At 41.2% G+C, this 15935-nt stretch overlaps 1 protein-coding gene across 6 annotated transcripts in view; it reads left to right on the top strand.

Annotated features, from left to right (window-relative positions):
* The window catches only part of INO80D (INO80 complex subunit D), a 92306-nt gene that overhangs the window by 64149 nt on the left and 12222 nt on the right, over positions 1-15935 (top strand). For all 6 annotated transcript variants that reach the window (XM_034954924.3, XM_034954920.3, XM_063595243.1 and 3 more), the window contains 4 exons: positions 2032-2141; positions 4064-4197; positions 12081-12298; positions 14447-14604. In XM_034954924.3, coding sequence (XP_034810815.2) covers positions 2032-2141; positions 4064-4197; positions 12081-12298; positions 14447-14604 — 620 coding nt within the window. The remainder of the gene's footprint in view (positions 1-2031; positions 2142-4063; positions 4198-12080; positions 12299-14446; positions 14605-15935) is intronic.

The following is a 15935-nucleotide window of genomic DNA, read 5'->3' as shown; positions in this document are numbered from 1 at the left end:
GCACTTTGGGAGGCTGAGGCAGGTGGATCACCTGAGGTCAGGAGTTCAAGACCAGCCCAGCCAACATGGTGAAACCGCGTCTCTACTAAAAATATAAAAAATTAACAAGGCATGGTGGCAGGTGCCTGTAATCCCAGCTACTTGGGAGGCTGAGGCAGGGGAATCACCTGAACCCGGGCGGTAAGGGTTGCAGTGAGTCGAGATCGCACCATTGCACTCCAGCCTGGGCAACAAGCAATACTCCGTCTCAAAATAAAAAAAGAGAAGTATCCCTTTAATATGGAGACCTTTCTATTTAAATCTAGACCAAGAGAATTTGAGCTTAGCTGCCAGAATAGTAAAGGTTTATTTATTTGAAATTATATATTCCTTTTATAGGGCTAAATTTAATGTAAACAACTTTTTAAAGAAACAATGGATAAACTATTAGGAATAAACTGTTTAGTTCTGTGATGATCCACTTCCCTATTCTTATAATCGTGACAAATCTTGTAGACATCTTAGTTAAGGCAGGTTTTAAGGCAACACCATGGACATATAAACAGGGTTTACAGTTTATATGAAATTAATAACTATGGTAGAAGTATTTATATTTTGTGTAAATTCATATGTAATTTAGATTCTGTGTGGCCTTACCTAATTAGTGTCAATAATTCCATTGAAACCCTGAGAAAGATACTAGAAACAAACAACTCAAAAGGTTTTTTGTTTGTGATATCTGACTTGAACTCAGTACGTTAAGTAGATTTTTTTCCTCATACTCAGACTTGTAAAGGCCTAATGGTTTGTGATGCTTTATAGAGTCACGTAGATGGGATAGGTTTTGTACTTGTAAGAATTGTCTTTTTTCTTTTTCTTTTTCTTTTTTTTAATAGAGATGGGGATCTCCCTATGTTGCCCAGACTGGTCACAAACTCCTGGGCTCAAGCGATCCTTTTTGATTTTGGGAGCCCTCCTCTGCCTCCCAAAGTGCTGGGATTACAGTCATGAACCACTGCACCTGGCCCACTTCTAAGAATTTAAATGTTATTTATTTGTGTTTTTATATGTTTGTGTAAAGAAACTGGAAGGATCTGCAAACTAATAAAATGAATACGTATTATAGAGGGAGTCGGGGCTGGCAAATTAGGGGGCAAGGGCAAGAAGTCGATTCTTCACTGCCTAGCATTCTTTAATTTTTTTATGGATCCATGTGAATGCACTGCTTATTCATAAGATTTTAAATGAGTTAAAATATTTAAACATTAAGTGTACAAAGTGGAGATAAAATTTAAATAATGAAACATGGATTGCACATATAATAGAAAGTTTAAAAAATAGATCTAAAGTGAGTTGACTTTGGAGGATAAAAGCCACTCAGCCATTTCTGCATATCAGTATCCTCTTCCCCATGTATGAGATGAAGATTTTTTTGCAGATTTATGGGTTTAGTAGCATGAGGCAATCAATTCCTAATGGTGGCGATAATCATAGTCATGACTAACAACCACTGACTGTTTACTGTGTAATACTATATACTGTATATAAGTGGTTTAGATGTGCTTAATCCTTTTATGCTCCCAGCAACCCTGCCAGCTCAAGGTACCTTATTGTCTCTACTTTACAGGTGAGAAAACTGGGGCTTAAATGAGGCTGAGCAACATGCCCATAGTCACACAGCTAGTAAGAGGGAGAGCTGAGATTCAAAACCAGGTCCATCTGATTCTTCTCTCATGTTCTTCATCACTTTTCTCTACTGTCTCTTTGTGAAGAAAAGGGAAATAAAACATCACTTAAAAAAAAAAAAACAGACATACTTGAAACATATTGTGATGTAATTATCAGCTTTGAATGTCAGAAGATTAGGGAAATAACACAATTGGTAATTGTAATACCGTCTTTCTTTAAATCACATTTGCATTTTATTTAGTGACTGTAGATGTTATATATATTATAATGAGAGTGTTACAGAGTTGTGACATCATGTTGAAAAATTACCCTGGATTCTTAAAGCATTAAAAAAAAATTAATTCTGTGTTTTTCTTTCCTTAGCATAAGCCGGACCAAGCTGAGGGAGGTGGAACCAGCAGCATGCAGTGGAACCGTGAAGGGTGAACAGTGCGCTAACAAAGCCCTTCCATTCACCAGACATTGTTTCCAACGTATCCTTTCAACTAAATGGAATGTGCATTGAAAAAGTACTACCTAATTTGGGGCTGTATATTTCATTTTTAATTCAAGTGAATGACTTTTGAAACCATAACTGTTTAATGTTTAAAATAATTTTATCGAACATAATTTTCATGATGTCCTCTGAATAATTTTTCTTGTTTTACTCAAAAATCACAAAAAATAAGCAAAATTGATAGCAAATAGCAGGTTCCTCCAGTGTCTGTCACTTAATTATATTTTGTTAATAGAATTCTGGTCCCTCAGGTGGTTCCTAGTAGCTTGTAAGAAGGAGCTATAACACTCATTAATGGAAAAAATCAAATCACATTATTTAAAATCTGTTTTTAGTCTTCTAAGACAGTTACACAGTTTTACAGAACTTTTTCCTGTAAGATTAGTTTACTCTTTTTAATGAGTACAGTGCTGATTTGAAATGAATGAAAGGTAACAAACATCACTGCCTAGGAAAGAAGATCTCTTTTAAAGTATACTTGAAGAAAACCTATGTTAAAGAGCTTTAGGTTGGTGATGAAATCTTATTGCTGTGACTTTTATTGAGTATTTAAAATCAGGTAGCATGTAAAAATAGCAGCAATTACTTATCTTTACCATCTATTTAATTGTTGCCCTCCTTTCTGTTCTTGGAACAGCTTGTTCAGCAGCACTTTCTATGTAATAAAGGCTTTATAGTTTTACCTAAAAACCATAAAGGAAAAACACAAAGGCACTTAATAGATATAAGGTAAGTGTTAAGGAAATGTAGTAGCTAAAAGTATGAGTGCTTAAAAATATTGATTATGTAAAGCTCATGTTTGTTTGTTTAGAGGCAGGATCTCACTCTGTCACCCAGGCTGAAGTGCAGTGGCACGATCACAGCTCACTGCAGCCTCGACCTCCCTGGGCTCAGGTGATCTTTGCATCACAGCCTCCTGAGTACCTGGGACTACAGGCATGCACCACCATGCCCGACTAATTTTTGTACTTTTTTGTTGCCCAGGCTGATCCTGAACTTCTGAGGCTCAATAAATCAACCCACCTTAGCCTCCCACAGTGCTGGGAGTATAGGTGTGAGCCACTGTGCCTGGCCAATAGTGAAGTTTTGATTTAAAAGTAATTTTTCATGAGTTGTGAGTTTGAGTTTGTTGCTGGAAGTGTGAAGCAAAATATTCAAATTTGGAAAGATGAGTTTTTAATAACTGTATCTTTAAATTTTTATTCTTGGTAAGTATCATAGGCAGAAAATTTTCCTTTTAAGAGCTGTTTAAAAAAAGAAAACCATTGGCCAGGTACAGTGGCTTATGCCTATAATCTCAACGCTTTGGGAGGCTGAGGCGGCTGGATCACTTGAGGTCAGGAGTTCGAGACCAGCCTGGCCAATATGGTGAAACTCTGTCTCTACTAAAAATACAATAAATTATCTGGATGTGGTGACAGATGCCTGTAATCCCAGCTACTCGGGAGGCTGAGACAGGAGAATCACTTGCTTGAACCCGGGAGGCCGAGGTGGCAATGAGCTGAGATCGTGCCATTGCACTCCAGCCTGGGCAACAGAGTGACTTCATCTCAAAACAAAAAACAAAACAAAAAAAACATGAAGTGGAACTTTAAGTGGAGTTCACATGTTAAGAAGGAAATGGCCCTGCTTTTCCAAATAACACAATTTGGTTCAGAATGGTCATTAAGGAGACTGGTGCCAGGGTCTCATTAGCAAAATAGGGTCCTTCAGAGTTGTCATCTGATAAATTCTATTATTTTCCCATATCAGTAGTTGAGCTAGTACTGATATGGGTAATATTTATATTATGGATAATAAAGTTTGTACTTATGAAATGTAAGGGAACAAGCAAATTTTATATAGAAATTGAAAAATTAGAGTTTCAGTGTATTTTACTCCTAACTTAAAAAAACCCAGATATCCTCTTGAACCACTCTCAGCAGCTCTTCTCAAGTTGCACAGCCAAGTTTGCAGATGGACAGCAGTGCTCTGTGCCAGTTTTTGACATTACACATCAGACACCTCTGTGTGAAGAACATGCCAAAAAAATGGTAAGTTCTGCAACAGAGGCTTTCAAACTTTTTGTAGCTATCCACTGTAGGAAGTATTTTATAACTTAGCACAAACTATGTATGTATATAAATCACTGAAACAAGTTTTGAGACAGGATTTTTATTCCCTTAAGATACATTTTATTAACTTAAGATATGTATCTTATACATAGCAGAATTTCTAAATACTCTCTTTGTTCCTATGTCTCTAAGTTTTTGCTTTCTGATATACAATTCTACAAATGTCATGAATAGTTGATGAGACTTCAATCGAAGGCCCAGCCTTTCTAGAAATCTATTGAACGTAATTATTGCTTTAGTTAATGCTAGTTATCATAAATCCTAATTAATTCAGAATAATTTGGAGGAGAGACAGATTTGAATTTGAGGAATATCTAAATTATATAATCATTTAAAGGAAGTTCATTTTTATTGTTTTCATCCATCAAGCAGTTACTGCAAGATACTTTCCTAGGTACCTTATGTACTAGAAAGTGAGATACTTCCTGCCCTCTATAAACATGTTATAGTTTTCAGGGATTCTCAGGGTGAGGGAATGGGTATTAGACCAGGACTTAATAGTTGGAACCTGTGATCCTGGCTTTGCCACCAGCTTGGTATATAACTAGGGGCTAAGGATTCAGCCTTTTTGGACCTCATTCTCAATGTGTGTGATTCACTGGTGTATTAGTCCGTTTTCATGCTTCTGGGAAAGACATACCTGAGACTGGGCAGTGTACAAAAGAAAGAGGTTTAATTGGACTCACAGTTCTATGTGGCTGGGGAGGCCTCAAAATCATGGTGGAAGGCAAGGAGGAGTAAGTCATATCTTTCATGGATGGAGGCAGGCAAAAATAGAGTTTGTGTAGGGCAACTCCCATTTATAAAACCATCAGATCACATGAGACCCATTCACTATTACAAGAACAACAGGAAAGACAACAGGAAAGACCTGCCCCATAATTCAGTCGTCTCCCACCAGGTCCCTCCCACAACACGTGGGAATTATGGGAGCTACAAGATGAGATTTGGGTGGGGACACAGAGTCAAACCATATCATTCTGCCCTGGCACATCCCAAATAGCATATCTTCACATTGTAATACCTTCACATTGTAATCATGCCTTCCCAACAGTCCTCCAAAGTCTCAACTCATTTCAGCATTAACTCAAAAGTTTCAGCATTAACTCAAAAGTCCACAGTCCAAAGTCTCATCTGAGACAAGGCAAGTCTCTTCTGCCTATGAGCCTGTAAAATCAAAAGCAAGTTAGTTACTTCCTAGATACAATGGGGGTACAGCCATTGGGTAAATACAGCTGTTCCAAATGGGAGAAATTGGCCAAAACAAAGGGGCTACAGGCTCCATGCAAGTCCGAAATCCAGTGGACAATCAAATCGAAAAGCTCCAAAATCATCTCCTTTGACTTCATGTCTCACATCCAGGTCAAGCTGATGCAAAACATAGGTTCCCATAATCTTGGGCAGGTCTGCCCCTGTGACTTTGCAGGGTATAGCCCCTCTCCTGGCTGTTTTCATGGGCTGGCATTGAGTATCTGCTGCTTTTCCAGGTGCATGGTGCAAGCTGTCAGTAGATCTACCATTCTGGGGTCTGGAGGATGGTGGCCCTCTTCTCACAGCTCCACTAGGTGGTGTCCCAGTAGAGACTCTGTGTGGAGGCTCCCACCCACATTTTCCTTCTGCAGTATTCTAGCAGAGGTTCCCCTGGAGGGCCCCACTCCTACAGCAAACTTCTACCTGGGCATCCAGGCATTTCTATACATTTTTTTTTTTTTGGAGACAGAGTCTCTGTTGCCCAGGCTGCAGTGCAGTGGTTTGATCTTGGCTCACTGCAACCTCTGCTTTCAAGGTTTAAGCAATTCTTGTGCCTCAGCCTCCCAAGTAGCTGGGATTACAGGCGTGTGCCACCACGCTTGGCTAATTTGTGTGTATTTTTAGCAGAGACAGGGTTTCACCATGTTGGCCAGGGTGGTCTCAAACTCCTGACCTCAGGTGATCTGCCCGCCTCAGCCTCCCATAGTGCTGAGATTACAGGCGTGAGCCACCATGCCCAGACAGACTGTTTCTATACATCTTCTGTATTCTAGGCGGAGGTTCCCAAGCCTCAATTCTTGACTTCTGTGCACTTGCAGGCTGAACACTATGTAGAAGCTGCCAAGGCTTGGGGCTTCCACCGTCTGAAACAACAGCCTGAGCTCTACCTTGCTCCCTTTTAGCCATGGCTGGAGTGGTTGGAATGCAGGGTACCAAGTCCCTAGGCTGCACAGAGCACGGGAGCCCTGGGTTTGGCCCATGAAACCATCTTTTCCTCCTAGGCCTCCAGGCCTATGATGGGAGGGGCTGCCGAGAAGACATCTGACGTGCCCTGGAGACATTTTCCCCATTGTCTTGAGGATTAACATTCAGCTCCTTGTTAATTATGCAAATTTCTGCAGCTGGATTGAATTTCTGCTCAGAAAGTGGGATTTTCTTTTCTACTGCATTGTCAGGCTGCAAATTTTCCAAACTTTTATGCTATATTTCCCTTTTAAAACTGAATGCTTCTAATAGCACCCAAGTCACCTCTTGAATGCTTTGCTGCTTAGAAATTTCTTCTGCCAGATACCCTAGATCATCTCTCTCAAGTTCAAAGTTCCATAAGTCTTTAGGGCAGGGGCAAAATGTTGCCAGTCTCTTTGCTAAAACATAACAAGAGTCACCTTTGCTCCAGTTCTCAACAAGTTCCTCATCTCCTTCTGAGACCACCTCCGCCTGGATTTCATTGTCGATATCACTATCAGCATTTTTGTCAAAGCCATTCAACAAGTGTCCAGTGAGTTCCAAACTTTCCCACATTTTTCTGTCTTCTTCTGAGCCCTCCAAACTGTTCCAGCCTCTGCCTGTTACCCAGCTCCAAAGTTGGTTCCACATTTTTGGGTATCTTTTCAGCAGCACCCCACTCTACTGGTACCAATTTGCTATATTAGTCTGTTTTTGTGCTGCTGATAAAGACATACCTGAGACTGGGCAATTTAAAAAAAAAAAGAGGTTTAATTGGATTCACAGTTCCACGTGGCTTGGGAGGCCTCACAATCATGGCAGAAGGCAAGGAGGGACAAGTCTCATCTCACATGGATGGTGGCAGGCAAAAAGAGCTCGTGCAGGGCAACTCCCATTTTTAAAGCCATCAGATCTGTGAGACCCATTCACTATTACAAGAACAACAGGGGAAAGACCTGCCCTTATAGTTCAGTCATCTCCCACTGTCTCCCTCCCACAACACGTGGGAATTATGGGAGCTACAAGATGAAATTTGGGTGGGGACACAGAACCAAACCAGATCAACTGGCTTCTTCACCAAGAACTTGTTTTATTTTTTAGGTTTCTTTTACAGACAATATGTTTTGAAAAATTTGTATACTAAACTACATATTACAATTACATATTACAAATGTTGAATAATTATTTTCCCACTTTAATATAAAAACATTTAAAATATAGGTTGTTTTTTTTTTTTGAGATGGAGTTTTACTCTGTCACCCAGGCTGGAGTGCAGTGGTGCAATCTTGGCTCACTGCAACCTCCGCCTCCTGGGTTCAAGTGATTCTTGCACCTCAACCTCCCGAGTAGCTGGGATTACAGGCGCATGCCACCATGCCGCCTAATTTTTGTTTTTTTTAGTAGAGAAAGCGTTTTTCCATGTTGGCCAGGCTGGTCTTGAACTCCTGACCTCAGGTGATCCACCCGGCTCGGCCTCCCAAAGTGCTGGGATTACAGGCATGAGCCACCATGCCCAGCGAATATAGGCTTTTTTTTTTTTTTTTAAGCTTACTCAGGCTTTGTCATAGCTAAGGAATAATTTCTATATGCTTTTTGAACCACTTTTGTGGACCTTCATTGATGATTTCACAGACCCATGGTAATGTGGGCCCTGTAGCTTTCAAATCACGAAATAAATGATCCCAGCCGCATATTTTCATTTTAAAGTTCCACCATTCCGGCATACTTCTAAGATACTGAGGAAGATACTGTTAAGTAGAAAAAACTGTACTTCAGTGTCTGCTTTAGGAACTTATTATGAATGAATTTTTGGTTCCTATAACAATTTTTTTTTTTTTTTTTGAGATGGAGTCTTGCTTTATCACCCAGGCTGGAGTGCAGTGGTGAGATCTCGGCTCACTGCAAGCTCCACCTCCCGGGTTCACGCCATTCTTCTGTCTCAGCCTCCCAAGTAACTGGGACTACAGGTGCCTGCCACCACGCCTGGCTAATTTTTGTATTTTTAGTAGAGATGAGGTTTCACCATGTTAGCCAGGAAGGTCTCGATCTCCTGACCTCATGATCCGCCCGCCTTGGCCTCCCAAAGTGCTGGGATTACAGGCGTAAGCCACCGCGCCTGGCCTCCTATAACCATTATTATGTGAATGCTTTTAGAGAAATTGAATGCAGTTTTATTCTTTTCAGCTAGTTAAACTTTCCTACTTAGGCAAATTCAATGAGGCAAACCTAAGACTGAATTAGTATAATGTAAATTAGTCATAAAATAATATATATTTTATATAACAATCACAATTATACTAATCAAATTTTTTTTAAGTATTTAAAATACAAATTTTTGAAAATGGTTTTCTCTCTGAAGACAGTTAGAATCTGGCAGTAGTTTGAGCTATTTTTGTTTTAGGTTAAAAATTACATAAGAGACTATAAGAAGCACTTGTACCCCATCAGTGCTCCTATGAGAGACTGACACTGGGAGATGAAAAGTATGTGCAAATCTAGGCTCTGGTTTTTTTTTTTTTTTTTTTTTTGAGACAAGTCTCTCTTTGTCACCCAGGTTTGAGTGCAGTGGTGCAATCTCGGCTCACTGCAACCTCTGTCTCTCAGGTTCAAGGAATTCTCCCACAGTAGCCTCCCAAGTAGCTGGGACTGCAGGCGTGTGCCACCGTGCCCAGTTAATTTTTGTATTTTTTGGTAGACATGGGGTTTTACCATGTTGGCCAGGTTGGTCTTGAGCTCCTGACCTCAAGTAATCTGCCCACCTTGGCCTCCCAAAGTGCTGGGATCTTACAGGCCTGAGCCACTGCGCCGAGCCTCTATTTTCATATTATATTCTGAATCCAAACACATTTTATAAATTTCACTGCTACCATTCTAGTTGAGGCTACCATTATCTTTGCCTGGATTATTGTAATAGTCTCCTAATTGATCTCCCTTCTTGCCATATCCCCCTGCCATAGGGGGTATGTTGTTTACATAGCAGCCAGAGTAGGCTGGGTGTGTCTATGTTCTACTTTCTTTGAATTGAATTCACTTTTGAGTGTACACTCTTAGGAGTTTTGTAGACGCATACAGTTGTATAACCACCACCTAAATCAAGATACAGAACTGCTCCCCAGATTCTCTTACACTACTCCCTTTGTGGTCATCCCTTTACTCCATCCCCACTGATCTATTTTCTGCCCCTATACTTCTGCATTTTCCAGAATGTCATAGAAAGGGAATTCTGTAGTAAGTAGCCTTTAGAGCAGGCCCTTTAGACTATACATCTGATCATATTAGCTCCATAAAATCAAAACCTGCTAATGGCTTCCCATCACATCCTCCTGCCACTGCCTCCCAAAGTGTTGAGATTATAGGCATGAGCCACCACACTTGGCCTTTTCCCAAGTTTCCGCATTGCTCACTCCTTCCTTTCATTCAGGTTTGTTACCATGTGTTGTCTCATCACACAGGTCTTCCACCTGCCTGTTACCCTGTCAGGTTTTATCCTCATACTCTACCTCATTTTTCTTCCTAACATTTGTCTGCCTAACAGTTATTCATTAGTTTGTTTATTTTCTGTATTCTCCTACTAGAATGTAAACCTCACAAGGGCAGGAGCATTTTTTTGTTACTACTGTATCCCTAGCACTTAGAACAGAGATGCTCAGTAAGTAATTGTTGAATACATTAATGGTTAGGCATACCAATGGAAGGGGTTAAGATTCAGAACTAGGATGTGACAGCCATTGGTAAGAGACTCCAGCTGCAGGAAGTCCCGGCTGTCAGGCAGAACATGGGATTCCACCTTTGTAAGATCCTATGACAGATGGTGAGTGCATTGCCTTGACATAGAGGTAGAATCAGACAAAAGTTGGGAGTGAATAGTATTTCACTGTGCACTGAAGCTAGGTAAAAGAACAGCTGGCATTAGGAAAGCCTCGGGGTGGGGGCTCTAGCTCTCTGGAGGCGAGCAAGGCAGGTATCAGTCACAGGCTGTTCTGTGTGAAGTATCTGGCATAGTACCAAGAGTGCCACAAGGCCACTGCACACAAGCTTAGGAGAATCAGGCAGGAATCTGACCCAGGTGATCATTGGGAGCCTTACAGATAGGACTTATTTTCTCTTGGGTGAGAGCTCCCTAACTTCCTCCTGAGATCAGCACTGGTGCTGGAGGGAAAGCCGGGAATGGATGCTGAGCACAATGTTCGGGTACTGGCCCTTGCGCATTCACCATTTGTTGAGTTAAATAGTGGACATAATACAAGTAGACCTCAAGTGTTGAGACAAAAAGAACTCCAGAGTCTGAGAAGTAGCCTTTTTTTTTTTTTTTTTTGAGACTGAGTTTCGCTTTTGTTGCCCAGGCTGAAGTGCAATGGCATAATCTTAGCTCACTGCAACCTCTGCCTCCCGAGTTCAAGCAATTCCGTTGCCTCAGCCTCCCAAGTAGCTAGGATTACATGCACGTGTCACCAGGCCCGGCTAATTTTTGTATTTTTATTAGAGATGGAGTTTCGCCATGTTGGCCAGGCTGGTCTCGAACTCCTGACCTCAGGTGATCCACCCACCTCGGCTCCCAAAGTGCTGGGATTACAGGCGTGAGCCACTGCGTCTGGCCCGAGGTAGCCTCTTTTTTTTGGTTTGTTTTAAATTTATGTATTTGTGACTTAATCTGTAATTGTTTACATTCAAGCATTTGAGTAGGATTAAACCTGTTTTAGATTTCCTGAATTTATGCTTTAATTTTATTTCTTGTTTTCAATTTTTTGATGCTAGTGATAGTTATTAGTCTTAAAATACTATGGTCTACAATCTTTATTTAGCTACAAGAGTTATTAGGGAATTAATTAAAGGTGACATCAATTGCAAATCCCACTGTTTTATGTGCCAATAAGAAAGAAAAAAATGTTGCCAGTGATGCGGTACTTTCTTATCACTTAGAATTTTTGTTTTCAACTTATTAAAGAGCTTTTAAAAGACTTATTTAGACATAGATTTTTATATACTGTTCCTGGTTTTGACTGTACTGCTTGACATGTGAAAGGCAGTATTTTCTACGTACTTCAGCAATAGAACAACTTCATCTACTTTGTGGTTATTTTCCTTTTTCACTTGGTTGTTGCCTTACAGGGAAAAAAAAAAAGAATTGTGGTCGGTTCTTCAGTAATGAATATGTGCTCCACTAATATTAATTTTATGCCCTGCTGCTCTTTGTGCCTTTCTACATTCACAAAAAATTTTCCTCCACACGTAGTACCAACAGTGTACAAACCTTAATTCAGAAACGATGCCAGTACAAAGAACTGGAACCGTGTGTGTGTGTGTGTGTGTGTGTGTGTGTGTGTGTGTGTGTGTGTGTAGACAGTGTCAACTATAATGACCATCAGCAGGCTGACCGCAATGGTAAAATGCCACCAATTTAAAATGCTTCCCAATTGCAGAGATATTAAAATGTAGATCTTGGAATTGATGAAGTTTGATGTCTTCATTATTGTTATACATAGTTTTGGGCATCCAGTATGTTTTAGGCATTATATAGAATATTAAGGGATGTAAGTATTCTTTAGGTAGCTGTCAGGTTTATCCCAGATAATCTCAATTTAAAAGCCTATTTATTCATTTCGAAGGATAATTTCTTGAGAGGAGATAACTCCCGTAAAGTTCAGCACCAGCAGCAGAGGAAACCCAGGAAAAAAACCAAGCCTCCTGCACTAACCAAAAAACACAAGAAGAAGAGAAGGCGTGGACCTCGTCGACCCCAAAAACCCATTCCACCTGCAGTCCCCCAAGGGAACCTCAGCATGCCCGCCAGCGTCTCACTGCCAGTGGAGGCCTCTCAGATCCGGTCAGTGGTGCCACTGGCACCTAATTTTTCTTTACATTTTGGGATTCTTCTCAGAACATCTAGCTTCATGTGGTTATTGTAAAGTTGTCACTAGGCTACAGAAACCATTTAGTATATCAGCCTAGATTTTTAAAATAGTTTTTGGTGCAAATTTTACCTGTATCTGGCTGTATTTGATCTAAAATTAAGCTTTTGCTTACAATAAAGAGAACAGACGCTGAAACTGACTTTAATTGTATACTCTCAACTTAAAAAACATTTTTTTTTCCTTGAGACCAAGTCTTGCTCTGTCGCCCAGGCTAAGTGCAGTGGTGCAATCTCGGCTCCCTGCAACCTCTGCCTCCAGGGTTCAAGCGATTCTTCTGCCTCAGCCACCCTAGTCTGGGATTACAGGCATGTGCCATCACGCCCAGCTGATTTTTGTATTTTTAGTAGAGACGGGGTTTCACCATGTTGGCCAGGCTAGTCTGGAACTCTTGACCTCAAGTGATCCACCTGCCTCGGCCTCCCAAAGTGCTGGGAATACAGGCATGAACCACTATACCTAGTCTCTTAACTTTTAAAACTTTTGCAGAAATTCCATATATGTTCCAACAGAAGTATTCCATCAGAAATATGAGGCATTATTTATTTTGGCAGGGTTAAACATTTTGACCAGAAGAATGAAGCTTTTGTTTTAGCTAAGCATTTCAATTTTACCTGTTGTTAATTTCATTTCTAAAATTATTATTTCAACCAGATTTGAAATTCTACTAAAAAGCATTAAGACACACTTGATACACCAAATTGTGATTCATTGTACAAATTTGAAGTAAAAGTATTACCTAGTAGTTGTTGTTGCCTCTTAATACATGGGTGAAGGTTGCAGAAATATGACTGCATATGGTGAGGCATGTATTTTTGCAGTGACTCTACTTTCAGATTTCCTTCTTTTAAAATAGGGGAGGAGACACTGTAAGTTAGGGTTTCTCATGTTTCTGTTGAATATAAAAAACCTAGGACCAGGTGCGGTGGTTCATGCCTGTAATCCCAGCACTTTGGGAGGCCGAGGCGGGTGGATCATGATGTCAGGAGTTCGAGACCAGCCTGGCCAAGATGGTGAAACCCTATCTCTACCAAAAATACAAAAATTAGCCGGGTGTGGTGGCGGGCACCTATAATCCCAGCTACTCAGGAGGCTGAGGCAGAAGAATCGCTGGAACACGGGAGGTGGAGGTTGCAGTGAGCCGAGATCATGCCACTGCACTCTAGCCTGGGCGACAGAGCAAGACTCCATCTCAAAAAAAAAAAAAAAAAAAAAAAAAAAGCAAGGCATGGTGGCTCATGCCTGTAATCCCAACACTTTGGGAGGCCAAGGTGGGTGGATCACCTGAGGTCAGGAGTTCGAGACCAGCCTGGCCAGCATGGGTAAACCCCGTCTCTACTAAAAACAAACAAAAATTAGCTTGGCATAGTGGTGGGCGCTTGTAATCCCAGCTACTCTGAAGGCTGAGAAAGGAGAATCTCTTGAACTCAGGAGGTGGAGGTTGCAGTGAGCCGAGATCGCGCCATTGCACTCCAACTTGGGCAACAAGAGTGAAACTCTGTCTAAAAAAAAAAACCTAGAAGACATTAGGATTGGCTTTAGCTCAGGTGGTTACTTCCTTACTTTCCATCTGTCTAATCCCTGTGCTTGGGTTCAAGACCTGCCGGGGCTTTCTGACCTTTAAATAAAAAACCTAAAAGACATTATTAGCTTGTTTTTTGATTTTGGTTTTTTTTTTTTTTTGAGACAGAGTCTCGACCTGTTGCCCGGGCTGGAGTGCAGTAGTGTGATCTCAGCTCACTGCAACCTCCGCCTCCTAGTTTCAAGTGATTCTCATGCCTTAGCCTTCTGAGTAGCTGGGATTACAGGTGTGTACCACCATGCCCAGCTAATTTTTGTATTCTTAGTAGAGACAAGGTTTTGCCATGTTGACCAGGCTGATCTCGAACTCGTGGCCTCAAGTGATCCTCTCACCTTGGCCTCCCAAAGTGCTGGGATTACAGTTGTGAGCCACTGTGCCCTGCCTGACGTTAGCTTCTTTTCATGTTGAATGAACTTGGCTTGGTGGTATTGATGTGAAGAGAATGGGGGAGTTATGGGACCAACAGTGTCCTCTTTCCCAGGAGCCCATCCACGCCAGAGCTGAGTGCTGATGAGTTGCCGGATGACATTGCCAATGAGATCACTGACATTCCACATGACTTGGAATTGAACCAGGAGGACTTTTCAGATGTCCTGCCACGGCTACCTGATGACTTACAAGATTTTGATTTTTTTGAAGGTATAGTCAATATTTTGACTCAAGGAAACTGGTTTTAAAAATGAGTTTATAAGAAAAGAAATAGTGTTTTGAGATGTGTTTATCATATTCCTCCTCACATGTAATGTCTTTCATTGTAGATAGGAAATATAATGCCACTGCAGCTATTTTAACCCTTTCAGAAGATAAGGAATGTGCAGTTTGTTTAACCATCTCATAATTTGCTGACTAGGTTTATAACTTGTTTCTTTTTTCTTTGGAGACAGAGTCTCACTCTGTCGCCCAGGCTGGAGTGCAGTGGCACGATCTTGGCTCACTGCAGCTTCTGCCTCCGGGTTCAAGCGATTCTTTCGCCTTGGCCTCCCGAGTAGCTGGGATTTCAGGCATGTGCCACCACGCCCGGCTAATTTTTGTACTTCTAGTAGAGGTGGGGTTTCGCAGTGTGGGCCAGGCTGGTCTTGAACTCCTGGCCCCAAGTGATCCACCCGCCTTGGCCTCCCAAAGTGCTGGGATTACAGGCATGAGCCACCACACCTGGCCCAACGTTGTTTCTTTAAAGTGAATACTTTTACTTTATTTTTGAACAAAAACATCTCGAACATGACTTTTTTTTTTTTTTTTTTTTTGAGATGGAGTCTCGCTCTGTCGCTCAGACTGGAATGTAGTGGCGCCATTTTGGCTCATTGCAACCTCTGCCTCCCATGTTCCAGCGATTCTCCTGCCTCAGCCTCCTGAGTAGCTGGGATTACAGGTGTCTGCCAACATGCCCAGCTAATTTTTCTATTTTTAGTAGAGGCGGGGTTTCACCATGTTGGTCAGGCTGGTCTCGAACTCTCGACCTCAGGTAATCCACCTGCCTTGGCCTCCCAACGTGCTGGGATTACAAGCACGAGCCACTGCGCCCAGCCGAACGTGAGTTTTGAAGTCTTTTAGAACTTGCCCTAGTTTTATACCCCACCCTGTACTTCAACTGAAGTGCACTTTTCCAAAACAAAGTTTGCTTAATCCTGCCAATTCCCCCATGCTTTCAGGGGAAATATTTTATACTTTTAGAATGTTTCTTTCACCATTAAAAATCGAATATTTCCATGGTGATTAATCAAGTTCCTAACAATAGATTTTTTAAATATTAGAAATGAAATCAAAGTAGGTCCATGGGCTTCCATTTTATGAAAATTAGTAAGAAATGGGAAGAGGATGAGGGGAAAGGATTAGAGAGTAAAGCAAAAGCATTTTGAAAGATAACCCATGAAATGAACTGAGAGCTTAGTGTTGTGCTAAAATAGATGTATGAATTTCTGTGTTTTAACCTTCCACAGCTGCCCTCCAGCTGGGAGAGTCAGGAGTAGAAC

The sequence above is a fragment of the Pan paniscus genome, chromosome 13 (assembly GCF_029289425.2).
Source record: "Pan paniscus chromosome 13, NHGRI_mPanPan1-v2.0_pri, whole genome shotgun sequence".
NCBI classification, from domain to species: domain Eukaryota; kingdom Metazoa; phylum Chordata; class Mammalia; order Primates; family Hominidae; genus Pan; species Pan paniscus.
The sequence above is the reverse complement of the archived record's forward strand: the minus strand, read 5'-3'. Positions and strand labels throughout refer to the sequence as shown.